General features: G+C 36.7%; 1 protein-coding gene across 1 annotated transcript in view; it reads left to right on the forward strand.

The window, feature by feature from the left end:
* The window catches only part of CDC40 (cell division cycle 40), a 57,248-nt gene that overhangs the window by 14,278 nt on the left and 15,026 nt on the right, over nucleotides 1-27,944 (forward strand). Inside the window, exons 2-12 of the mRNA XM_066248210.1 lie at nucleotides 160-246; nucleotides 7,917-8,046; nucleotides 15,208-15,288; nucleotides 16,668-16,807; nucleotides 18,228-18,324; nucleotides 19,628-19,767; nucleotides 20,532-20,606; nucleotides 21,580-21,625; nucleotides 24,113-24,214; nucleotides 25,185-25,300; nucleotides 25,549-25,682. Of these exons, the coding sequence (XP_066104307.1) occupies nucleotides 160-246; nucleotides 7,917-8,046; nucleotides 15,208-15,288; nucleotides 16,668-16,807; nucleotides 18,228-18,324; nucleotides 19,628-19,767; nucleotides 20,532-20,606; nucleotides 21,580-21,625; nucleotides 24,113-24,214; nucleotides 25,185-25,300; nucleotides 25,549-25,682 (1,148 nt within the window). The remainder of the gene's footprint in view (nucleotides 1-159; nucleotides 247-7,916; nucleotides 8,047-15,207; nucleotides 15,289-16,667; nucleotides 16,808-18,227; nucleotides 18,325-19,627; nucleotides 19,768-20,531; nucleotides 20,607-21,579; nucleotides 21,626-24,112; nucleotides 24,215-25,184; nucleotides 25,301-25,548; nucleotides 25,683-27,944) is intronic.

A 27,944-nucleotide genomic window follows, 5' to 3' on the forward strand; every position in this document is an offset into this window, starting at 1 on the left:
ATTACTTTTACTAATGTTTGATTATTAGAATTATTAATTATATGGCACTAATGTACAAATCATAAAATGAGTGTTAAAATGGTGAGTGTGACCTTAATGCAGTTCTAAAATAAAACTATTACCTGTCAGGTCTTTAATGTCCATTTGGTTTTCTTGTAGGAAGATTTGGAGACTGGAGTTCATCTTGACCCTGCTGTCAAAGAGGTTCAGTATAATCCTACCTATGAGACCATGTTTGCTCCTGAGGTGAGAAAACATACTATGTTTAAGATTCTTTTGCTAAACTATTTAAATTATACATAGGTAAATAGTTGGTGAATTTTTTAAAGTTTTCTCACAAAAGTATACTAATATACTATTACATATCTACTATATATCAATTTAAAAAAATGATATTGTTCTGATCTTTAAAAGTTTAAATAGTATATATGATTTTGTGAGAATACTTTTTAAAATCCACTAATGTTTATCTCCCAGCGTACAACTATGTGGTAGCATGAAACTGTCTTTTGAAAAAAGGAAATCTCAGAATATCTGATTCTTGATGTGAACTTAGTTAACTTCCTCTCGGTATTGATAAGGCAGTATTACAAATTAACCATAGATGAAAAGAATTTGGTTTATTAACATCACTGCATAATATATTATGAAACACCTAGTTACAAATAGTGCTCTGCCAGACAATCAAAGAGGTGCCATCCTGATGTGCTTGCTGCTCGAAAGTAGTCACAGTGTTTGTTGCCTGTTCAGAGTAAGGCCCTTGTGAATTCTTTGTTTCATGTGATGATGGTGATGAAAGCATTGAAGAAGGTGAGGAAGGGGGAAAAAACAAACAGTGAAAATTGTTCATTTAGGACCGTTTGTAGAAAAGATAAAATTTCTGAGTATTTTGCCTTTAAAAAAGAAAAAGAATGCTTGGTTGACAAAATAGAGATTCCATGAAAACAAAAAAAAAAGGCATCAGTAGCAGAGTCTTTAAGAAGACTTTAAAAAGCCAGATCTTGTTGCATCTTGGTGCAGAAAGAGGTACTTTTTAGTATTTTTCATTTTTATTGTATAGTGATTGATTTGTTTGATAAAGCAGAGCCATAAGCTATTCCACATAATTTGCCTGCTTAGGTTTCTGTAGTCACTAAAAATGGCGATTGAAATATGTAGCACAGCCAGCGATGTTGGTGCTCGTATTCAGACAGTGTTCTAGTTGTTCTCTAGGTATACAGTAAGCAAACATCTCATTCTCATGCTCCAGTCCTGGAGCGCATTTTAAATTTGTTCCTTTATTTCTTAAATCCTTCCAGCCTGTCAAACTACAGGCTGTCCCATATTCCTTGGCACCATTTTAGCCATCGTATCGAAGAGAGATTGTAAATTACACATATGCTTCATGATTCTTTAAATGAAAAGTACAATAAAATAGGATCACTGAATTCAGAAAATGAGAAAATTTGGAAGTAACATGGGATATGACATTCTTGTGTCAGTATATGTATTTTCTGTGAAATCTGTTTTTCTTAAATTTTTAGATCCTATGCATAACTAATTGCTATTTGGTACATTTTTCAAAAATTTTAAGAAAATTTAAAAAGTGAAGATTTTGTGTGGTGATAGTGATAAGGCAGTAGGCCTTTTCTCTTTGTGGAATTATCAGTCCTTTAATATTTTCATGCTAGGAAGCCTCCCATTAAATATATAACTTAGTTTATGTTAGAAACACTTCAGTGCTTAACAATTGAAGAAAAGAATAATGAGACTTAAAAGTGAAGAAAAATTATAATTTTTCCTGGTTGCCAAATGAGATACAGATTATTGACTTTGAATTGACTATGACTAGGATCTATATCACCTGGCAAAATCAGGAAAGATGTTACCAGGATCTTTGTTAGATGAAATTCAAGTTCCCATATTTAAGAATCCATTGTTAGAAACAAAATACAGCCCCTCTCCACAAACTAGTGTTTACCAGAGAGGATATGCTAAGTGTATTTTTTTTTTTAAATAGAGACTATACTATTTCCTATAGTGCCTGTAAATTACCATTCAGGTTTAAGGAGACATTGCATCTGGTTATAAAGATAAGAAAAAGTTCCATGAAAGAAATAGTATTTAAAGTAAGCAGTACAATCTAGGTTAAGAATATGAGATTTGGAGTTAAAACAGACTGCTTTTTAGGTCTCATGTGACCTGACCTTGAATTATCTTAGTTTTCTCATTAGGTAAAATGAAGTTGATTTCTATTTTCCTGAGTTACAAAGATAAATGAGGTGATGTATGCTATGCTTAGGAAACTCGGGCACCAAATAAGCATTTAATAAATGGTAGCACTTGTTATTTACATTACTCCTGTTGGCAGCGATGACTAGGAGGGCTTTTATGAGGAAAGGTTCTAGGCAGAAGACAACAGCATGAGCTAAATCTTAGAATCTCTAAAGAACAAGAAGGCTTTAGTCATCAGTAGGGGAGAGTGAGGAGGTAAGACTAGAATAGTAGTTTGCATAATATTGCACAGGGCTCTGGGGACTAAGGTGAAGAGTTCTTGATTTAATTGATGGTCAATAGATTGCTAAGGTTCTTTAATGGAAGAATGGCATAATTTAAGCTGAATTTATAGGAAAGTAAATTTGGTAAGGATTTGCATAATGGAACAGAACAGGGATAGAAACTAATGAAATAAAACTACCAATTATTACTGTGTGCCTGTTACCATACTGAAGGGCTTATATTCCTGTCTCCTTTAGTCTTCACTACAACCCTATGAAGTACAGTAAGTTCTCTTATCCCTATTTTATAGCAAGGAAACCAGGTCTCAGATAATACTGCCAGCAAGTGGCAGATTTGCAGATTTGAGATTAGATCACTCTTAACAATTGCTCCACAACTGGAAAACCAGTTGAAGGCCATGGTGGAGTTTGTAGGATACTAGCTTTTGTCTTTGACTTTGCTAGTTCAGTAAATTAACTGAATTGGCTTTTATAAAATATTTATCAAATGTTATTTCTTTCTCCCAACCAAGGACATTCCCTAAATGGTCTACCTAGTTATTCAGATAAGCTTTCTCAGATTTATAGATAGAATTTGAAGACAGTAGCCATTGTTTTAGTCTAATTATTTTCTTCATTTCACCCAATCCTTTTTGTATCTACTAGAGGAAAGTATATTTGTTAACTTCTCTGGACTCATAAAACCCATAGAATACTCAGGGAGATTTTCAGACTTAAAAATAATACTATTTTTAGGAATGGAGAAAAATTTAAAAGAGAAAAAAAAAATGCTGTTAACTCTTAAAAATCTGGCTGTATGGGCTGCTATAAATATTAATGTTAAAATGAACTTTAAAAATCATGCGGCTCAGCTCTTTTATTTTATAGATAAGGGACCTGAGGCCCAGGTCATAGAACCAGCCCTAACAAGGTATTCTTACATTATTAGTATTTAAATTCTCTTCTATCTTACATGAATGAGGTACTCTGCCAATAAAATTGAACTTTGGTGATCTTTGCCAAATTTGTAGAAAATAATTAAGTTAATCAACAGACTGTTCTCGCCTGACCAGGTGGTGCCGCAGTGGATAGAGCACCGCACTGGGATGCGGAGGACCCAGGTTCAAGACCCCGAGGTCGCCAGCTTGAGCGCAGGCTCATCTGGTTTGAGCAAGGCTCACCAGCTTGAGCCCAAGGTCGCTGGCTTGAGCAAGGTCTGCTGTAGCCCCCCCCACTCCCCATCAGGGCACATATGAGAAAGCAATCAATGAACAACTAAGGTGCTACAACGAAGAATTGATGCTTTTCACCTCTCTCCTTCCTGTCTGTCTGTCCCTATCTGTCCCTCTCTCTGTCTCTGTCACAAAAAAAAGACTGTCCTCACCTTAAAATTTGTTTATGAATGTTTTAAACATTGATGACTGAATAAATATTATTGAAAAACATCACTCTTAAGTATGATTATTAGCTCAATAACTTGGGTTTTTTTTGTGTGTGTGGTTTTTTTTCCCTGAATTTGGAAACGGGGAGGCAGTCAGACAGACTCCCGCATGCGCCCGACCAGGATCCACCCAGCACATCCACCAGGGGGCAATGCTCTGCCCATCTGGGGCGTGGCTCTGTTGCAACCAGAGCCATTCTAGTGCCTGAGGCAGAGGCCACAGAGCCATCCTTGGCGCCCAGGCCAACTTTGCTCCAGTGGAGCTTTGGCTGCGGGAGGGGAAGAGAGAGACAGAGAGGAAGGAGAGGGGGAAGGGTGGAGAAGCAGATGGGCGCTTCTCCTGTGTGCCCTGGCCAGGAATCAAACCCGGGACTCCTGCACACCAGGAATAACTTTGGGTTTTTTGTTTGTTTGTTTGTTTGTTTGTTTTTGTTTTTTTTTCATTTTTCTGAAGCTGGAAACAGGGAGAGACAGTCAGACAGACTCCCGCATGCGCCTGACCGGGATCCACCCGGCACGCCCACCAGGGGCGATGCTCTGCCCATCCTGGGCGTCGCCATGTTGCGACCAGAGCCACTCTAGCGCCTGAGGCAGAGGCCACAGAGCCATCCCCAGCGCTCGGGCCATCTTTGCTCCAGTGGAGCCTTGGCTGCGGGAGGGGAAGAGAGAGACAGAGAGGAAAGAGAGGGGGAGGGGTGGAGAAGCAAATGGGCGCTTCTCCTGTGTGCCCTGGCCGGGAATCGAACCTGGGTCCTCCACATGCTAGGCCGATGCTCTACCGCTGAGCCAACCGGCCAGGGCAACTTTGGGTTTTTTACGTAGACCTATAGTTATGATTTCATATACTAGTCAGTTTTTACTAGTATAAATTTTCTTAACCCTGTGATGTTATGATATACTGCTAAGATGTTGAACCTCAAGTGTCCTACCTACTGAAGACTTCCGTATACTGTATAGTATGCAGATCTCTTGCATTTATCAACTGGTGCTTAAAAATGCTTTTCTCCCAGCTCTATAAATAAATCACTGCTTCACTCAGATTAAAAAATGAAAGGATACTTACTTCTCCCAGGAATACCACACTTTTTGGGGGGGTGTAATGATTTGAATTAATACTTAAATGTGTATATATTCATATGGGAGATTACAATTGTAACTGACTATTACATCAGTGTTCTTTTAGCTAAAAACTTTAATAGTCATACTTAATTAACTTGAATATGTATTTTTAAAAATCACCTGATTTACACATTTACGCTTAAACTTAACTACCAAAAGTTGAAAAGAATGATTTGGAAATCAATTGTGTGTGTGTGTGTGTGTGTGTGTGTGTGTATTTTTGTTTGTCTGTTTTTTTTCTTTTTTATATGCTTTGTTTTTTTTAATGGTTATCCCAGAATTAAAGGAGGTGCTTATTTACGCAGACCTGCAACCTCTGGAAGACATACTCTATTTTGAGTAATTGGGAAGAGCCGAGTCTTACTAAGTAAGAGTCTCTGCCTTCGCCTGATGACATTTAATGTCTGCGAGGCCAGCTCCGGTAGCTGCCAGTAACCAGGCAGTCAAGGTGAGGCAGAAGTAGTGGAATGTCTCCCAAGCAGCTTCATTTATCATTAGAGTTTTTGTTATCTCAGCTTAAATATCTATAAAACATAGCATGTTTAAAGTTTTAGACTGAGTTAGGAATAGCACTACATTTAAGATATACTTAACTGTAATATATGGATTCGTATTTGTATAGAAGTCAGAGTTCTTTATCACTGAGATTTTTTTTTTTAATTGGTGCCGGTTTGATAGGTATGGCATTTAGAAGAATTGTTCTCTTTTTGTCAACTCTTATTAAAATAAGACTCTGGAAATTGTATTTTCCTTTTTTAAATAGTAAATTATAAGCATGATTGGTAATTTACTACATGTAATATGAATAACAATAAGAGCAATGGGAATTTTATCATTTTAGGAATAATCGAATTCTGCGATATAGGTAGTAGCTGACTATAGCAGGTAGAGAATCTAGGAAACTCAAATCATTTTATCTTTAATTTTTTGGCTGTTTCTTGTTTTGTAATAAATTTCATGACTGAACAAAATTAACTGAAAATTCCAGCATTCAACAATCTAGATTTTTATTTTTGCCCTTTGTTTTCACCTAGAAACATAGGAAGAACTAATATGGGCTACAGAGTCTTGTACTCTCCTTTGGTAATATTTAGAATAAGTAGTAAAAGCTCTATGTATAAATCAGATATTTTAAGATTGAATTATTTTAAACAGAAATGGAAGCTGTAGATAAAAAAGAATATGTTATTTTCTAAGCCAAAAAATTGTAGAGCAAATCTAATATCCTTTAAATATAGATGTGCATAATATAATGTTTATATTTAGAGAAGGCAACATTCTGGTTAAGAGAAGATGAATAATTTATATTTATGGCTCTGGCTATATATCATAGAAAAGGTGGTTTCTAATGCCAGTGACCTAAGTTGTTCTAATGTCAAAATATTTCATTATGACAGTAGACCTTCCAGAGTTCAAATAAAAATATCACATGTAATTCGATTATTTCCAAAGTGGGAAGTTAATTTCATTCTTTATTTTAAAACATGAAAGAGTTTAATTTTCCCAGTACCTTTATAATATCTTTTTGTTGTTGTTAGAGGTTATGCTTGTATGTTTAAGTAATACTATTATGTAATAGAATGCTAAATTAAAATTTATTCTAGTGGCCCTGGCCGTTTTGTTCAGTGGTAGAGCATCTCCCAACATGTGGATGTTCCAGGTTTGATTCCTGGTCAGGGCACACATGAGAAGTACCCATCTGTTTCTCCACCCCTCCTCCTCTCACATCTATTTCTCTCTCTCTTTCTCTCCCCCCACCCCTGCTCCTGCAGCCATGGCTTGAATGGAGCAAGTTGGCCTCAGGTGCTGGGGATGGCTCCTTGACCTCCGCCTCAGGCAGTAAAAAATGGCTCCAGTTGCAATGGAGCAAGGGCCCCAGATGTGCAGAGCATCGCCTCCTAGTGGGTTTGTGGGGTGGATCCTGGTCCCCATGCATGCAGGAGTCTGTCTCTGCCTCCCCTCCTCACTAAAATTTAAAAAAAAAAAAAAAAAAAGATTGATTCTAGCCTTGGTTCTACCAATTAATAAAACTCTTGACTCTAAGGCAAGTAAAATACATAATCTTTGGCCTCTCTTTATTTCTAACACAAAAATGAAAATACTTTTCTAAATTTTAAAGAGTTTTGTACAAATTAAATAACATTTGAAAAGCTGTTCTAGAAACTCAAAGCATTATAAAGAAATAGATAGTGTTGGTACTGTTTTGTGTAAGGCTTTCATAGAGTGACGTTTTAGAGTTGAGAAATTTTATTTACATTTGTAATGTCTTTTCCTAGTGACTTTTTTAAGCACTTTACTTTTATTGTCTATTCACTGTCTTCTGGCCTCAGTGGGATTCTGATTAATCTTGCCTTTATTAGTGCTTTCTGTATCCCAGGCACTATAGTTAAGTATTGAGGATTCTAAGTCTCTATCTTATTTTTTTTTTTAATTTAAACAAAGCCCTGGCTAGTTAATTCAGTGGGTTAGAGCACTGTCCCAAAACACCAAGGTTGAGGGTTTAATCCCCAGTGAGGGCACATACAGGTAGCGGCCAGTGAACACATAAAGTGGAACAACAAATGAATTCTTCTCTCTCTGTCTTTCTTCCTTCCTTTCTCTGTCTCTCTAAAAATTAATTTAAAAAATCTTTTAATAACCACATGTAGACTTGGGTGAGCTAGGTGGTGTCTCTCCTTTTGTCCTAGGATTGACAGACAGCCCTAATAAACCATCTCCCAGTAACACTGAACTAAGTGAGGTGAACCTGTTCCCAAATAGGTTAATCATCACATGATGATTTAGAGTTGAAAATATATTATACATTGTATATTATTCTAGTAATTCTAGCTTTATACATTTAGAATTTAAATTTTTGTTTTTGTTTTATAACACTACAGTTTGGACCAGAAAATCCCTTTAGGACACAGCAAATGGCTGCCCCTAGAAATATGCTTTCTGGATACGCTGAACCAGCTCATATCAATGATTTTATGTTTGAACAGCAAAGAAGAACTTTTGCCACATATGGTAAGGTGATTAAGACTTAGTTTCAAGTCTGATTTTATTAGAAGTGATGTGTGTCTATCTGAGAGAGAAGGTTCTTTCTTATCCTCTAGCTTTTTAAATTTATTAATCTCTATTCCTTCAAAAGAGGTATTGTATTTTCTTACACACATATATAAATATACAAATGGGAAGGTAAACTAGTATTTTCAGCTGTCATTCTAAATCTGCTATGATTTCTGAGTACTAGAAATATTCTGTGATCTTAAAAACAGAATATTCTCTGTTGTATTTGATTTTGAATGTCCCTTACATGCAGATTGCCATTGAAGTTAGTAAATGATAGGATAAATTAAGAGGTTACATTTTTTATTTAATATGCTAGTTAACCTTATTCTGTGTTTCAGAGCTTATCACTGAAAAGTTTCCTATTGATTACTAAGAGGCATCAGGAAATAGAATAGCCAGAAATTTATTGTGTAAGATAATTACATTCTATGTATGGCAGGATATATGAACATTCATGTGCACACATAGGGCTGAGAATCCTCTCTAAAAGAAGACAGTCTTAATAATGTCCTTGTTCAGAGTTCCAAAAATCATAAGTTCTGGTCACATATATCAGATTTGGCCATTTTTGGTGGTGCCTTTCCTTTCTCTTTCATAATCTACATCTAGATAATGGTTTGAAAGGCACACTAATCACCTTCTGTTTTGTTTTTGTTTTGTTTTGTTTTTGTTTTTTTACAGGGACAGAGAGAGTCAGAGAGAGGGATAGATAGGGACAGACAAGAACACAGAGAGATGAGAATCATCAATCATCAGTTTTTCGTTGGCGATACCTTAGTTGTTCATTGATTGATTTCTCATGTGCCTTGACCGCGGGCCTTCAGCAGACCAAGTAACCCCTTGCTCTAGCCAGTGATTGTGGGTCCAAGCTGGTGAGCTTTTTGCTCAAGCCAGATGAGCCCGCACTCAAGCTGGCTACCTTGGGATCTCGAAACTGGGTCCTTTCGCATCCCAGTCCCATGCTCTATCCACTGCGCCACCGCCTGGTCAGGCGATCACCTTTTAACAGCTTTTTTTGTGGGGAGTGGGTGAGCAAAGTAAATGAGAATATTTATGTGTGTTGTAGTTATAACCTTCTTTATGGATTACTTGTGTTGATATTTCCCAAAAAAGTAACTGAAAAATAAAACTAAATATTGTTTACAATAGATTTAATAATCACATTTTAGATATCAGCACTGTTGTCTCTTTCTAAAAACTTTTCTTTGCAGTTAAGAGTTCTAATAATTCCTCTTTTTATTTCTTATAGTGGAATTTTTTTCTAAACAAATTTTTATGTTCTACCTACCATTAACTTCCATTATATAAGATAGGACCAAAAAAGTTAAACAATATTATGTTCTCAGGGATGCTTTTTCTTTTTTTTTAATTTGGTGAGAAGAAGGGAGGCAAGACAGACTCCTACATGCACCCGGGCTGGAATCCACCTGGCAAGCCCACTTGGGATCGATGCTCTACCCTCTAGGGTATTGCTCTGTTGCTCAGCAACTGAGCTTTTTTTTAGCACCTGAGGCTGAGGCCATGGAGCCATCCTTAGTGCCCAGGGCCAACTCACTCCAGTTGAGCCATGGCTGCAGGAAGGGGAGAGAGAGATAGAGAGAGAGAGAAGCGGGGTAAGGGGATGGCAGTGGAGATGCAAATGGGTGCTTCTTCTTTGTGCCCTGACTGGGAATCGAACCTGAGACATCCGCACACTAGGCTGACGCTCAACCACTGAGCAAATCGGCCAGGGATGCTTTTTTAATAACAGTTACTTTCATTAAAAAGTAATAAACAAATTTTAGACATTTAAAAGAAAGAAAAAAAGTGTACTTATAATACCATTTTATTAAAATGTCTCAGCATTGTGGTCTACATCCCCAACCCCCGGCACATATGAAAAGCAATCACTGAACAACTAAAATGACACAACTACACGTAGATGCTTCTCATCTCTCTTTCTGTTTCTCTCCCTCTGTTTCACCCTCTCTCAGATAAAAGAAAGAAAAAGAAAAAACAGGAAATAAAGTTCAATTAAGCTTAAGCTGATAGTGATGCCTACTTTCATTCTTAAATTATCTTATAAAAAAGTGAGCATTTGAAGTATTCAGTTGGCTTTAGACCTGGTTTCAGAGATAGCCTTTTTTTTTTTTTAGCTAGTGTTTTTTGCCCCCCATTAAGAGGAAGTGGGCTAGGACACAGGTTGAACTATTTAATGTATTGAAGACAAAAAAATTAATGTGAATGTCCTATATTAGGCAGCCTGGAATAAAGGGAGTAGCAGTGGCAAAACTAAGAAAATTATCTTTTGACTTCCTTAGGATAATGTTAGAACTAAGAGCAGTTTGTTTGAAGTTAAATAAATAAACTAGTTAATCAATCCTAGGTTTAGCAGTTGTTGTTTTTTTACCCCCAAGAATTAAGTAAATATAGCTTCTATTGATTTCAAAGTCATATAATTTTTCTCATCAAAAGTTCTTGTCGAACTTCAGATATCAATTCCTTTCAGATAGTGGGAGGAAGTTTTCTCTCACTCTTACACATGGCATGTAAGGATGTGAGAACTTTGGTACCTTCCCTCATTTGCAAAGTACCAAGGAGCACACCTCCTGTCTGGTACTGGCATTATCAACAAGGCATAAAGGAAATGGCACATGAATTCACTTTTACCTCAGTCTTATATTGATCACGCTACAATTGTGCTGGGGTATGGAACAAGCAGCAGTCCTACTTTTTTCCCTTTTTTAAATAGTCATGGCAATGTTATAATCTGAGTATATGATTCCTGGAAGATTATATTGTACAGTACATTTAGCTTACCGCAGAACCCACCTGTAGAGTCCTTATCAGTGAAGATAATCTCATTCGCTGTGTCATCCCATTTACTTCATAATTTTGCTTTTGGCTTCTGTTTATGGTATTTACCCTTATTTCTCAGTCTCTCAGTGGTTTGTATGATTCATTTATGCTGTTTTCCTTTCTTTTGGGGGGGTTCCTGGCCTGCTTCCTTGCTTATCTTACGTGGGGTTTCTGAAGTGGGGATTCTTCTCTTCACCCAGAATTTTCTCTACACTAGTCTGTGGAAGTGGAGAATAGAATTTAAAATAAACACCTTTAGTTTCACCATTGTTGTTATTAATTTTAATATTTTAATTTTTAATTTCAGTATTAGAAACTCTTTGTAATTTTAGTATTAGAAATTCTTATTAACCTTTTTAAATGATTTTTTTAAAATACTCTATGGCTGGCCATGGCCAGTTGGCTCAGCGATAAAGCATCAGCCCGACGTGCAGAAGTCCCAGGTTCTATTCCCGGTCAGGGCACATAGGAAGCACCCATCTGCTTCTCCTCCCCCTCCCCCTCCTCCTTCTCTTCGCTCTCTTTCCCTCCTGCAGCCACGGCTTGACTGATTGAAGCACATTGGCCCTGGGTGCTGAGGATGGCTCCATGGAGCCTCTGCCTCAGGTGCTAAAAATAGCTTGGTGGCATACATCAAGCATCAGTCCAGATGAACAGAGCATTGGCCCCAGATGGGGGTTGCCAGATGGATCCTCGTTGGGGTGCATGCAGGAGTGTGTCTCTCTATCTCCCCGCCTCTCACTTTAATTAAAGAAAAAAATTCTATGGCCTGACCAATTGGTGGCACAGTGGATAGAGCATGGACCTATTGAGATGCTGAAGACCCAGGTTCGAAACCTTGAGGTCAGCAGCTTGAGCACAGGCTCACCTGGCTTGAGCGTGGGGTCACTGGTTTGAGCCCAAAGGTCACTGGCTTGAGCCCAAGGTCACTGGCTTGAGCAAGGGGTCACTGGCTTAGCTGGAGCCTCCCAGTCAAGGCATGTATGAGAAAAACAATCAGTGAACAACCAAAGCGCTGCAACTATGAGTTGATACTTCTCATCTCCCTTCCTGTCTGTAGTTTACGGCCCTGGCTCATTAGCTCAGGTGGTTAGAGCATTTTCCTGATACACCAAGGTTGTGAGTTTGATCCCTGGTCAGGGCATATATAAGAATCAACTGATGAATGCATAAATAAGTGGAACAACAAATCAATGTTTCTCTCTTTCTAAAATCAATAAATTAAAAATTAAAATGTTCACCTGACCAGGTAGTGGCACAGTGGATAGTGTGTCAGACTGGGACACAAAGGACCCAGGTTTGAAACCCCTGACGTCGCCGGCTTGAGTGTGGGCTCATCCGGCTTGAGCATGGGCTCACCAGCTTGAACAGGGGGTCGCTGGCTTGAGCATGGGATCATAGGCATGACCCCATGGTCACTAGCTTGAGCTGAAAGGTCTCTGGCCTGAAGCCCAAGGTCGCTGGCTTGAGCCCAAGGTCACTCTGCTGTAGCTTCCCAGTCAAGGCACATATGAGAACACAATGAACAACTAAGGAGCCGCAACAAAGAACTGATGCTTCTCTTCTCTCTCCCTTCCTCTCTGTCCCTCTCTCTGACTCTCTTGCTGTCTCAGTCAAAAAAAAAATTCTACTGAATGAAGATATCATTTATATAAAAATTTCTTCTATCATTTAGATTTCAAGTTGGTTCCAGTTTTCACTGTTAAAAATATGGTGATATGTATATTAAATTGCAGTAAAATCATTTTTAAATGTGATGGTGAATATCTTTGTGCATAAAACTTTATTAGTTTTTCTCATTTTCTTAAGAGAATGCTCAGAGGTAGGTCTAAGAATATAAATTTTTTTAAAAAGCTTTTGTTATATATTGTCAAATTCCTTTCCAAAAGAATTCTTCCGTCTTGTACTGCCACCACCATGTCCAAGAGTCGTATTTCTGTTTACCCAAGATCCATATGATTGTTTTTCTTGTTTATTTGAAAAACAAAATATTATATCTCTTCGTTAAAATTCTATTCTTTTAGTAAGGTTGAATGTTTTCCCACATATAGGCATACCTCATTTTACTGCGCTTTTTGCTTTATTGCGCTTCACAGATGTGTTTTTTACAAATTAAAGACAAGACTCTCCACCAGCAAAAAGATTATGACTCACTTTTTCACAATACTCCTTTATTGCGATGTCTGGAATTGAACCTGCAGTATCTTTGAGGTATGCCTGTATTTGTGACCATTCTTATGCAAATTGTTTATAGTCTCTTCTCGTTTACCTATTGGGATATTAGTATTAGTAATCTTAGGGATAAATAATATATAAAATTATAGCCATTTCAAATAAGACTACAAATGAAAAAAGTAGACACTAACTCCATTAAGAAGATAAAATGAAAAATAAACATCAGAAAGATAGAAGAGAATATTTCATAACTAAAATACAAATATATTTATTTATTTGAGACATAGGATAGATAGTAGAAAACGAATTGGACTGAAATTCTGTAGTGTTACCTTGTTCTCTCACTAGCTGGCTTCCAGTAGGACATGTAGCTAAATATTTAACTTCTCTTATTTGTAAAGGAAAAATACTGTTACCCACTAATTACCTGGGGTGGGAGGCAGTAGTGGTAATGGTAATAATAGCAGCAAAGATTTTACCGCAGAGGATGGAAAGAGAGAAGAGCATAAGTTCCTTTTCTCAGAAACAAGACTGGCTGGAGGAGTTGGGGATTGGCGCTTGCACAGTTAACACGGGAAGGGCCAGGGCTCTCCCTTTCCTCTCTGTTACTGCCTTCATCCTGCCAAACATATAATGCAGTACTGCTTATATAAACATCAGTTTCCTTCAAGACAATTAATTAAATTCTAGATAGGTCTTTATCATTGAGATAGGGATTTTTTAACTTATGGTATGTTTAAATTTATTTAAGCCTTTTCTAGTCTCATTTTTAAAAATACATCATTTACAGAAGAGAGATGAAATATAAAATAACTTATGGGCTTTAAACCTGTGGTCTCACAGATTCTATTTTGAAGCTGCTTTTCTGCCATCAAGCTCCACCTAACAAAAAAAACTACATGCAAATTAGCTAAACAGGTAGTTGATTCTATACTAAGCATATCCCGAGGGTAAGTTGGGCACTTACATCCTTAGCTTGTTTGAAATGTATGTTTGATGACAAATCTTTTTGTTTCCCAAGACCTTCCTTTTAATCTTTAGCTGGGAAATTAAAATGTTAACTATTTACACTGAGATGTGCCTTAAAAAAAATAGGGTAGTACTATTATGTATTTCGTGGTTCACATAGGTTGTAAGCAAGCCATAGACTGATTAATGATCTAGCTCTCTTTTATGAATATACTAGATTGTTATTAAAACTGATCTTACCAAACATTTATTATACTAGTACCTCCCACTTGAGGAGAACCTGATTTGAAGGTAATATAGACTTTTTTCTTTATGGCCCTGTAAGCCCCTGAAGACCATGTTTATATGTAGCCACATACTCTATCTCTAGTTGAAGAAGTGTACTCATATATGCTAGTTGATATCCTTACTTCTCTTACTAAGGAAATAAGTAATGATTTATGAAGTAGAAATATATTATTTTAAAACTTGGAGGGCAGACTTTCTTTACTGAAAATGGAATTTTCAAAATAATAGCAAGATTTTGTGTAATTGTTCTTATCCTATTTTTTAATTATTTAATAGTTTATGTAATTTGATAAACTAAGCCGTGTATTATCTGTTGCCAAAAAGAAAAAGAGTTTCTATATTTCTGAATGTATATTTCCAAGCTCCTCTAAAATTTAAGACTACACAGTTGGATATTTTGACCGGGAAGGATCTATTTTATTTTATTATTTTATTGAGAGACAAAAGGAGACAGAGAGAAACATTGATTTGTTGTTCCACTTATTTATGCATTTGTGGTCGCTGCTTATATGTGCCTTAACCGGGAATTGAACCTGCAACTTTGGCATATTGTGATGATGCTCCAACCAACTGAACTGCTCAGCCAGGGCTTTAATAATAATACAGTTATAATGTCAGTGGGCTAGCTTCATCCTATCAGGTACTTCCTATTCTGCTGAAGTCATTCATGATCCAGCCTGAGATTTGGGTTAATTGTCCTGAATAGTTCAGGAAAGAAAGATTGGTCCTAAGTTAAAGAGTCTATTTTCATCATTTGTGAAAAAAAATGTGAAATGATTATATTTGTATAGAATTTAAAAGAAATGGCAAAAATGGAGTCGGTAATTTGTACTTTTTTCCTTTCAGGTTATGCGTTGGACCCTTCATTAGATAATCAAGTGACTACTAAGTATATTGGTTCTGTAGAGGAAGCTGAAAAAAATCAAGGTAATTGATTTGAAATTATATATACCTGTCTTGCAGATTGACTTTAGACAATTATAAAACTAGTATTTTATTTAGCTCTTGATTTTTTTTAAGTTGAGACAATAGTATTGCAATTTAGAACTATTACACTTTTAGAGCTTGCTTTTGCCTCCTTGTAAGGAAGATAGTTGTACCTATATTGAGGAATTATGAGTACTTGACACATTGCCAACCCCATAAAAATAATTCAGTAAATTATAATTAATGTATAGCTGATTTTAGCAGTTTATTTCTCAACACTATTGTCAAGCTACAAAATTTTAACAACAGAAAAAATTTCATTGTACATGTCTGTGGAGATTGTCTTTGAAGGGGTGCTTTGAATGTTGAGATTTTAAATGTGTTTTAAAATACATGTTTGTATTCATATTTTGTGTTTGTTATTATGAGGCAAAGTGTCATATTCTAAATACTAACTTAAACAAAGGTCATCAGCCCATTGGAATCTTTTCCATAAAATACTCATTAAAACAATATGCTATTTGCACAAAGACACTTAGTAGCTACAGACCCTATATGATCAAGCTGTCCTTTGTATGTAAGCTAGATTATTGTTAAAATGTAGTTTTAACAAGATTCTGTTATAACACACAGCCTAAAGGAAACTGATTTGAATTAATATAGATAAGCTTTTTTCTTTAAGTTAGACCTCTGCAGGCCACATATTTATATAGCTAGATTCTCAGTTAACAGTTTGTGATCATGTCTCCCATAAACCTTTCTTTTTCCAATTTAACAACTACACATAGTATTTCACCTTCTCCTGATCAATTTCAAAGCTAGAAGCATCCTCTTTCCTCTTTGCCCTCTTACTGTTAAGATTTATGATATTAAAGGTCAAGTTTGCATTGAGATCACTTAAAAGATACCAAATTCTTAAGAAACATTAATTTATGTTGTTGCATTACAAGTAAAGTTATTAACTAATGTAATTTAATCTAATTAAGTTTTTAAATAATAAATTTTAGTGTATTCTTTTATAGGTAGCTTTTTTACTGTTTAGCAATATTAAATTGCTGATTTTCTTCCAAAATGGTATAATTCATTGATATGTATATGAGTCATTAAAAGTATTGTACACTATTATAGGATTACATAGCTGACCTTTTCTTTACATATATTAGAATTTGCAAAATATTACAGTGGTAGAAAAGTTCTCTTTGCCCAGAACCTTGAATCCTTTTTTTTATAATATGAGTTGGTATATCTGACATATTAATATAAATTTTATTTTGTGTTTTTTAATAGATTTTTGGTGACATGAACACTATAAAGTAATATATTGTATATATATTTCTTTAAAAATTCTATACTTGTGATGTCTGTTATTTTTAATGTAGGTTTAACTGTGTTTGAAACTGGGCAGAAGAAAACAGAAAAGAGGAAAAAGTTCAAAGAAAATGATGCATCTAATATTGATGGTTTCTTGGGACCATGGGCAAAATATGTGGATGAAAAAGATGTAGCCAAACCTTCAGAAGTAAGCTTTGATGTTTTTCATTGTCAATCCAGGAGTACACTATATCTGTATGAAGGATGCCTATATTAATAAACGTAAGCCTGACCAGGCGGTTGCGCAGTGGATAGAGCGTTGGACTGGGACGCGGAGAACCCAGGTTTGAAACCCCGAGGTTACCGGCTTGAGCATGTGCTCATCCAGCTTGAGCGTGAGGTCGCTGGCTTGAGGCCCAGAGGTCACTGGCTTGAGCTCAAGGTTTGCTTGCTCTCCTGTAGCTCCCTGGTCAAGGCACATATGAGAAAGCAATCAATGAACAACTAAGGTGCTGCAACAAAGAATTGATGTTTCTCATCTCTCTCCAGTCCTATCTGTCCCTCTCCCTGTCTGTCTCTGTCAAAAAAATAAATAAATGTGAGATTTCCTTAGAGATCCAAATGACTCATCAAAATTTCTCCCTGCCTTGGTTAATTAAGCAAATACAGTAAAATTTCTTTGATTTTCTTTATAATATTTTTACTTATATTTTTTGTGATTTATTTTCTTCCATACTTTTTTAGTATAATTTACTATTGAACAATTTTTAGTAAAAAATCACTTTTATAATGCTGTTAAGCTGCCATGGTAGCTGCTCTTGTGATACCAGATATTCAGGTACTAGCTAAAGAATCAGCCTTTCTATGATTTTAGAATCGATGTGGGTTTTATTTATTTATTAATTTATTTAAAATTTTTAACAAGAAGGTAATATATCTATATATTTATATATAGGTTTTTGTTCATTCTACTCTGAAGTAAAGCTATAAACCCCTACCCTGTCCCTCCATACTTCCTAAAGTTTATATTTATCTCATGAAGTTATATTCTTGCTCCATCTTATATCCAATAACATACATATTATTGTACTTTATTGATGTATTATATCTTAATAATATACATATACTAATGTTTATTTATTTTAGACATCATCTGTTGACTTATTGTAAAGATTTTCTACTTACCCCCTCCTTCGTTCCTCTGCTTCTTCCATAAAAGCTGTGTCACAAATCTGTTGTCATTGCTTATATTCTTAGGATCATGTAAAAGCTTTTTACTGAAGAACAACGTTGTGTAATAAAATTCAACTTTTTTTTCTGGTTCTTGATTGTCTGATTTTCTTGTCCTTTCACTTACATAATTAACATAATATGTTAAATTTATTTCTAGGTGTTCCAGAAGGATGAGTTTTTTATAAAATTGGTTTAAAATTATTAATTAGTACCCATTATGTGTTTAATGTCATTTTGTAATCTGTCAAAGAGTTGGGATTGTTATCCTGGGCGGCATTCTTAAAGCTATTCCTTCATCAAAAAGTAGACCTCATAAAGAATGTATAATCAGCTTTGGCCATGATGGGGTTCTTCTGAAACATCTATTTTTAAAGTTCACTTCTTCCTTTCCTTAGGAAGAACAAAGAGAATTAGATGAAATCACGGCAAAGAGGCAGAAAAAAGGCAAACTGGAAGATGAGAAACCTGGGGAAGAAAAGACAATCTTACATGGTAATATATTTCTTTGCAGTTTCATTTTTATGATAAACTTTCAGATATTTACTCTGTTCTCTGTTGATATAATACCCATTGCCCTTATTAATCAGCTGCTGCAATTCATTATATTAAAAATTATATCGGATAATTTGTATTCCAAAGAAATTACAACAAATTCTTTTATGTTTTAATAGATGAGAGGTGATAGCATGATTATTGATAGCTACAGATAATATTTTTAGTGCTAATGAGTATAAAAATGATAGAGAAGAAATCTGAATGGTCCACATGTCATTTCCTAAGATAAAGTTGACTCTCTTTGGTGTGTCAATAGTGCCCCAGTCATTTTCATCTTTTGTTTTTAATCCACATCAAATATTCTCCAGATCTCCTTACAGTCACTAAATTATACTTTAAAAGAATAAACTTTGTTTTCATGTGAATACATTGGAGATTAAGACTCTCATACTCATTTTGGTTTGGGGAAGAGAATGCATATACAACAAAATAAGTTGTAAATATTCTCAAATGTGCCTGGTTCATTAATAATTTGTTATATTTTGAAAATTATGTAATGATTTTCTGAAACTGTTAAGAATTCAATACTAATAGTATTAATTATTCTAATGTTATATCACATATGAAATATTTAGGTTTGATAAAGCCATATTTGGTTTCTCAGGCTCCAGTTTTTATCTCCTAGGAGTCCATTTAGCGCTGTGGTGCTGCAGCCATAATAACAATAACAGCCAACGTTTATTTAGTGCCTGCTCCAGGCGTGCTACTAAGTGCTGTATATACACTATGTCTTTTCATTCCCGCAGAGACTTTATTGTAAAGTCTGTGTTGAAAGTAGAAAAGAGAATAGAAAAGGAACCTAGAAGGGCATAAGAGAGGAAGGCAGGGGAAAAGGGTAGCTGATATTTTTTGTTTTATCTTCCTTCTTACTCTGTTTTAATGCTTCTGGTTCTTTGCCAGTGACTAACAAGGCCCTAGTATTATAATTATTGCCTCTCTGTAATCATACTGCAGTGAAGTCTTTTTTATATATTACTAAAATCTGTAACTGGGTAAAAGAAGTATAGATCTTATTTAGAGGTCTTATATTCTCTGGATATTTAGAAGTTCCAAAATGCTATCTCTAATTATAAACAATAGCAATGATTTCAGGCAGCCTAATTTTAGCTAATCTTGGTCTTAACATCCAAGTGTTATTACCTAAACCTTAATGGGGAATAATATCCCTATGAATAAGGATATAGATTTCTTGGCTCTGGCTTATATTTTTCCATTGTTTTTCTTTGCCTTTTTGTTTCAGTTAAAGAAATGTATGACTATCAAGGCAGGTCCTACCTTCACATACCTCAGGATGTTGGTGTTAATCTGCGGTCAACTGTGCCACCTGAAAAGTGTTATCTTCCCAAAAAACAAATTCATGTGTGGTCAGGACACACAAAGGTAAGCAAATCGGTTGTTTATGTTTATTGTAATGTATACTTGGAAGCCAATCTGAAGTTTCAGCTATTGATGCAGAACATTCACTGTTTTTGGTAAAGATGGAGGGAAGTCAAGATAGAGCAGGGAAGTCAAATTGAAGAGAAACCTAAGTTAGTCTTTGGAGCTACCCACACATATCAGTCACAGTCTTCAAGGCCATCTGGAGTGGCCATGACATAAGAATTTGTGATTTAGTGACCTCTCCCCTTATGGTAGTAGCCGTGGCCTTTCCCTCCAAGTTCCTGCCTCAATTTGCTTCCTCTTGGGCAGCAAGTCAGTGAATAATGGGTTCATACTAGCACCAAAGCCTCAGGATTTTAGCTTTGAACACCCTTCAAAGATTAGGTGTTCCCTGGTTGATAAACTATGATAATATTTAAACTAATGAAGAGACAAGGTACTTTAGAACTTTTGATGTTGATAATCCTTGTCAACTGTGCTATTCCAAGTAGCAATTTACAGATCCTAGCAAAGAGAAAGGTACTGAACGAAAGACGGGAGAGGAGTGGGGGCATTGGCAACTTGATTGAAAATTCCCTTCGTAGTCAATTTTAAAGGTCAAAAACAAATCTTTAGAAGTTTTGTTTCAATAAGGGCTGTTCTTGGAATACTAATGAATAAAAATAGTAAATTGGGTTGCTTAAAAATGTACTGTGCTTTCCTTATGTTTAATTTTAGCTGATTTTAGAATGCTTCTGATTGGTAACCATAATACCTTTTTATAGGGTGTCAGTGCTGTCAGATTGTTTCCTCTTTCTGGCCATTTATTGCTGTCTTGTTCCATGGACTGTAAAATTAAGGTGAGTTTTCAGTGACAGTACAAGTGCAGCAAAGCTAGTGCTTTGGTTAAATGTGGTTAATTATAAATAAATTTGGGTTTGTTAGGCAATTAGAAACTGATTATTTTCTTTTAGGCCCTGTGAATGCAGCAATTTATGAACTACTTCCAAACATGTTGATTCAAATACGGCTCTGTGGTCCAGTTGGCTAGGCTCTTTTGTAAACTTAGATAAATGATTAGAATGTAATCAGTCACTTTGGCTTTAGGCACATAAATGTGTAATCATTAACAATACATTGTATAGAGGTTTTTATATATGTAAGAGTCCATTTGTTCCTCAGAACCTTATGAGGTAGAGAAGACACCTGGTAGAAACCACATTTCTAGCGATTAAATAATGTAATTCAATGCTAGTAGACACCAAGGAACAGGCAAGCTCTCAGACTCCCCTCCCACTTTCTATGGTTTTGGAAAGCTGCTTCACCTTTTGGGCAGTGTTCAGCTGTAGAGAGGGTGGTAGGAAAAACTCAGTTGCCAGTGCGTGTTAACCTGAGTATAGGAAAGCCTTTACAGAAATCTTAAACCTAAAACAGCAGTTCTTATCTCTTGTGTGTGTGTGGTTCATTATGATGATCAATAAATATGAACCCTAAAGTTCTCTTGAGGTTTGGAAAGTTGAATCTTTAAAATTTTATTATTTGTAAATAATTTATGGATATTAGCAATATCCATAAAGACAGCTATTTTTTTATGGGAGTTTAGTTTTAAAGTGTGTGTGTATGAGAATGAGTCCATGAGTCCAAATGGTGCAACACAGACTAGAAGCACCAAGCAATATATTTAATGATGTATAATGCCTTTGGTTAAGTCCCCTGTACATACACAGATATGCACACACTTAGCCAGCACATGCCTGTTGTTACTGATTAAAAGTTGTCATTTTATCAGTCTAGTATTGAATTTAATAATTATTTGTGTTTGTTTTTTCCCAGCTGTGGGAGGTCTATGGAGATAGGCGCTGTCTGCGAACATTTATTGGTAATAATTCTTTTCTCCCTGACTATAAATGTGTTTGGAAAGACTTCTTAAACTTTTTTTTTAATCATTGACTATAACTTTACTCCATGAATATGAATGAAAATCTTTATAGTCTTGAGCTGAGTCTTGAAGAGGGAGTAGGTCTCTCTACGTAGACAAAGAAAGAGAGCTAGGAAGAGTGAGCAGCAGAGGTGGTGTGAGAAAGCACGCTGCCTTGGGGGAACTGGGTGTGTTTCAGAACTGCCAGGAGGTGGGATGACATGATGAAAAATGAAGGTGCAAAAGCAGCAGAAGGGATAGAGTATGAGGTCTGTGGGTACCGTTAATAAGGAGTTTAGACTATCCTGAGGGCTTTGAGAAGCCAGACATTAAACAGCTCTTTCAGGAAAGCAACATGTTCTGGTTTGAAGTTTACAGAGATCACAATGGCAATATGGAGGATGCTTTGATAGAGCAGGCCTGGAGGCAGGGAAATGAATTACAAGGTTACTTCATTAGTCTAGATTAGAGTTGGCTAGAGCCTGAACTACAGCAGCAGAGGTATAGATAGAGAGGAAAGAACTAATCAAGGGATAAAATCAGTGAGATTTAATAACTGAATGTGAATGGTAAGAATACGGCAGGAATCTGGGATGTGTCCCAGATGATACCAAGGTAAATGCTAGTGTCATTTACCAAGACAGGGAACAGAAGAAGATGTTGAGGTTTTGGACTCATTGAAGTTGAGCTGCCGTTGGGGTTTTGCAATGAAAATGTCTAGTAAAGCAATTAGCTAGCAATATGTTAAGGACTGAAGGGAGGTTGGGAATTGGCATCTAATGTGTCAAAAAGGATGAGATTAAGAGAACTCCAGGAAGCAAAGAACAGGACCAAAGAGAGGACAGCTTTGTGGCAGACTAGCCTTTTTTGCAGAGAATAGTTTATTGTCTTTGTCAGATTTTGTGTAAAGGCTAGTTACATTTCCAAATTTAACTGTTTTGCATTGAAACACTGTTTGTGTGCATCTTAGTGGCTCTGTTTTTAGATTGAAGTGGAGTGTGTTCTGCAGTGCCGGAGATTTTAGTGCCTCACGGCGCAGATACTGCCCAAGGTGTTGTAGCAGCCTGAAGAACAATTCACGGGAAGGCTCTCAGCAGCATGCAGGGGAACAAAGTATCTCCTGCAGAAGTAGTGGGTTTGGTCCCCACTTGTCTCCCCTGCACTGGCAGACAGCTTTTCGGTGGAAAACTGAGAATTTCCTACTCAGAAGACTGTAGCAGCTCTGGCTGGGACTCCTGCTATAGAAAAGATGACCTGGTTGCCGTGACACATAGTGGCTCCCCAGAGTTCACTGGTGGGGGTCAGGGCTGCTGTGTATGGTTGACAAGTTGTGCCATGCACATTTTGCACAGTTGTACTTGGCAATCTTGGTCATGCTGGGGTGGGAAAAAATAGGAAAGGTTCTGCTTTCATTTAGCCACGTTTTATTTGTCCCTGTAACTGTCAGAAGAATTAATTGGTCTGGTAAGACTGATTTTCAAGCAAAACACCTTAAAACTAATTACTGTTAAAATGCCATCTTTAAACAAAATAGAAGTTAAGATTTGTTTTCAAAAAGGTTTAGTCTCAGATTCGTAATTATTTCTCTGAAATTTGGTAATGTGAGCACACAAATAGGCAGTTATTGAACACAGGCTGCAATTTTCATGCACTTGAGGTTTTGGTCACTCTTTTTACTTCCAACTTGGTGAGTAATCTTCCAAAATGTCACCAGTCATTTCTCTTTCATTGCAATAATTGGCCTAGTATATTTCCTTAAATTCTTAGCTGTTTAGTCATCAGTTGTATGTATAACCTATTAAGAGCTTGCCATGACAGACTAAAAAAATGATAGATCTTTCCTCTTGGTTCTTACGTAAATGTTATACATCAGAGTCACCTGAGAAGCTTTTTTTAGGGGGTGGGGGTGCACCACCTACATTCCCAAGCCCACATGAAAGCTATTCTGAGTCAGCAAATCGGGATGGGGTTACAGTGATTTTTGGCTCACAGCATGGCTTGGAAAACACTATTTAATGCTGTTTTTCTTATGGTGTTGATGTTTTAAAAGATACTTCTGCCCTTGCTGGTTAGCTCAGCAGTTGAGCGTTGGCCCAACATGTGGAAGTCCTGGGTTTGATTCCCAGTCAGAGCACATAGAAGTGACCGTCTGCTTCCCCACCCCTTCCCCTTATCTCTCTCTCTCTTTCCTTCCTGCAGCCGTGGCTGGGTTAAATTGGCCCCAGGCTCTGAGGGCGGCTCTATGACCTCTGCCTTAGCGCTAAAATAGCTCGTTGCTGAGCAGTGGACCAGTGGCGCCAGATGGGCAGAGCATTGCCCTTAGGAGACTTGCTGGGTGGATCCCGGTCCAGGCACATGCAGGAGTCTGTCTCTGCCTCCCTGCCTCTCACTTAATAAGGAAAAAAAGAAGATAACTTCACCTCACATTTCTTTTGTCTCTGCCTTCAGGTCACAGTAAAGCTGTTAGGGACATCTGCTTTAATACTGCAGGGACACAGTTCCTCAGTGCAGCTTATGACAGGTATCTTAAGCTCTGGGACACTGAGACAGGTAAGAGCTCACTTCTACTAATACTTTCTCATAAATTAGCATTTTTAAATGAAACATGTATGTAATCTCCTGTAGCAAAATGGTACTTTCTCTACCTGCTAGTTCTTTTGTCATTGACTGTCAGCCTGTGTCGCGTTTGTTTGTAGAGCTGGTACTCAGCTGTATGAGTAGCTCTTTCACTATGAAACTGTTTCCACCAAATACAGTTTACAAAGCAAACATAATGATAGACAAAGACATTTGAAATCTTCCAGTTTAATTGATTTTCTGTTTCCCCTACATCACGTAGCACACAGCCTTGCACATTAGCAAAGTAAATATCTGATGGACAGAATTAAATGTAATTGCCCAAAATGATTAAAATATAGGTCTAAATTTCCATGGTCCAATTGGTTTTATATATTCACAGGCATATGAATTGCTTTAGTACATTGTGGCTGGTGTAAATTTATATAATTAAAGAACCATCTTTCATCTTGCTGAATTTTAAGAGTAAAGATAATAGTTAACATTTATCAAACTCTTCATGTTTACCAGGCATTATGCTAAGTGCCTATATTCGGTATCTCATTCAGTCCTTAAAATGTCTCTGTGAGATAAGTTATTGTTATAGAGGAGAAAACTAAGGCTTAAAGAGGTAACTTTTTCAGCTAGTAAGTGGCCAGATTGGGTTCATACTACAGACTCCGTAATGCCATAGCCATTTAGCAGTGATCCTCAACTCTGGCTGCACGTCATAATGCTCTGGACACCTTTATCAAGCCTGCAATTAGTGATGCAGATTTACTTTTGAGAAAATTATTTTTAATTATTAAAAATATGTGAAAAGGAATAATGTGGTCTATAATAAAGAACAAGCAGGCTGCCTTTCCTCAGAATTTATTAAGCAAGTCTTTAGATCTTAATCCTAGGGTTATCTTTAAGTGGCCAAATTTATTTTGCCTAGTTGACTTTGGTTCTTTGGTTTTAGGACAGTGTATATCAAGATTTACAAACCGAAAAGTCCCCTATTGTGTCAAATTTAATCCTGATGAAGATAAGCAAAATCTCTTTGTAGCTGGGATGTCTGATAAAAAGATTGTGCAAGTAAGTCTTTTCACAGTATTTTTATTAAGATTCTTGAAATTTACGTTATGTTAGGGGATGGAATAAGGAATATTATTAACTTGTTTAATGTTTGCTTCTTTTAGGGACTACTGATGCTCTTCCTAGTAGAAAACAGTAAATTTATAAAAACGTGATGTTGGAAATCTCTCCATTTTTCGTAATTATGATCTTTGTTTGTTTTCATAAATCTCCACTTCTGTCTTTCCCTCTCCTCGTTTGCTATCCAGTGGGACATTCGAAGTGGAGAAATTGTGCAGGAATATGATCGGCATTTGGGAGCTGTCAACACCATTGTTTTTGTTGATGAGAATAGGAGATTTGTGAGCACATCTGATGATAAGAGCCTCAGAGTTTGGGAATGGTGAGTTTCTATCAATCAATAGAATATCTGATTGTATAAAGCAAGCAATTTAAAAATCTGTGGCCAAAGACAAACCCTGATAATATGCAGCTATTTGAATATTTTCACAGCTCTGATTTCTGGCCTGTCAAACTGTTTTTAACTATTTATGTATCTGTAATATGAAAATAGAAACTTAAACATGCTACTTTTCATAGTCTTTGGATAAAGGATACGTATTTTGAGTCATTTTTTCTGGCAGTAGTGGAAAGTTTGAGTAGTGCAGTCTTAATTCTTTATTACCTATCTTATTCCTTTTTGCAAAATGACTGATGAGAGGGCCACAAATGTATAGACTACTGTATAAGGTTATGCTAGAGTTTGAGCATAAGATCCTGGCCTCAGAACCAACTCAGAACCAAAAAGATATTGAAAAAAATCTCTTAATTTTCAAAAGTCTGCATCGTGACTCCTGGGTACAGAAAGTGCCCCATGTCCTCTCCCTGTGTCCTGCCACTCACAGTCCACATGGTAGGAAACAAATGTTTTGCTTGTAGAATTTTGCTTTCCTAGAGAAAAACAGAACACTTTTCTAACATCAAATACTAAAAGCTAATTTCACTGAGTACCATAGATCATGTCTTATAATTTATTTCCAAAGAAATGCATAATCTTGTTAAAATGAATGTTTGAATGGAACCCAGCCTGTTTTCATAGTTATGAAGCACAGGTCAACCATGGTTACATCAGCCTTGCAGGGAAAATGCTTTCCCACCTCCCAAAAGTTGTTCTGTTTTAAGAAGTGGGAAGCTGTCTGACCCGTGGTGGTGCAGTGGATTAAGCGTCGACCTGGAACGCTGAGATCACCAGTTCAAAACTCGAGGCTTGCCTGGTCAAGGCACATATGGGAGTTGATGCTTCCTGCTCCTCCCCTTTCTGTCTTTATCTCTATCTCTCTCTCCTTACCCCCCCAAAATGAATAAATAAAGTCTAAAAAAATAAAAATAAAAAGAGTGGAAGCCTTCTGAGAGGTTGCTGGTTCGATCCCTGGTCAGGGCACATACAGGAAAGCTCCATGTTCCTGTCCTTATGTCTCTTCCTGCCTCTCTCTAAGAAAAAAAAAAAAAAGAAGAAGAAAATGGAAGCCTTGAACTGCAGCCAGTAGTTTCCTTCTGAAACTGAGTGCCTCAGGGAGCTGAGCAGGCCCTTAACCATTGTCAGGCAATTTGGGTAATTGAGAAGGCTTTAAGAATACTTAGGTCTCTTTTCTAAATTAGAGCATTGGTCAGCAAAATCTTTTTGATTAAATTAAGCGGTGATGTTAGCCGGCTTTTTTTTTTCTGCTCAGAGCTTAAGAAATACTCCTAAGATTTGTAATACTATTTGATTATAAATTATGATATTCTTTAGATTTTAACTGAATCCTCGCTTGGGATTGGAGCCTTCCTATGAGAATAGGTGCCTGTTCACTGTCATCCACACAGCCCTTTGCTTCCATAGCTTCTCTTCCCTGAGAAGTTCTTAACCATGCAGAAAGACCTGCTGGAGGGTTTTTATCCAGCTTTATTGAGGTATAATTGACAAAACTATAATATATTTAAAGTGAAAGGATTCCTGCTAATTAACATGTCTATTACCTCACATATTTACCTTTTGTTATTTGGTGAGAACACTTAGGTTCTACTCTCAGAAAAAAATTACGATTATACAATAGAGTATCAACTGTAGTCACCGTGTTATTCTGCTCCACAGTTTCCTTATCCATTGACAGATACTTACGTTGTTTCCCTGCCTTGACTGTTGTGAATAATGCTGCATTCAATGTGGGAGTACAAATATCTCTTTTTTTTTTTTTTGCTTGAGCCAGCGACCTTGGGTCCAAGCTGGTGAGCTTTTTTTTACTCAAGTCAGATGAGCCTGCGCTCAAGCTAGCGACCTCGGGGTCGCAAACCTGGGTCCTCCGCATCCCAGTCCGACACTCTATCCACTGCGCCACCTCCTGGTCAGGCAGTCTTGCATTGTTCTTAAGAAAGATAGTGGCTGAGTAGCCATTTTATCTATCAGTTATTTCTCCACTTCCATTTCTAATTTGTGTGTGTGTGTGTGTGTGTGTGTGTGTGTGACAGAGACAGAGAGATGGACAGATAGGGAGAGATAGACAGGAAGAGAGAGAGATGAGAAGTATCAGTTCTTCGTTTGGCACCTTAGTTGTTCATTGATTGCTTTCTCATATGTACCTTGATGGGGGAGGGGGGAGGGCTACAGCAGACTGAGTGAGCCCTT

This window comes from Saccopteryx bilineata, chromosome 12 (assembly GCF_036850765.1).
Source record: "Saccopteryx bilineata isolate mSacBil1 chromosome 12, mSacBil1_pri_phased_curated, whole genome shotgun sequence".
NCBI lineage: Eukaryota > Metazoa > Chordata > Mammalia > Chiroptera > Emballonuridae > Saccopteryx > Saccopteryx bilineata.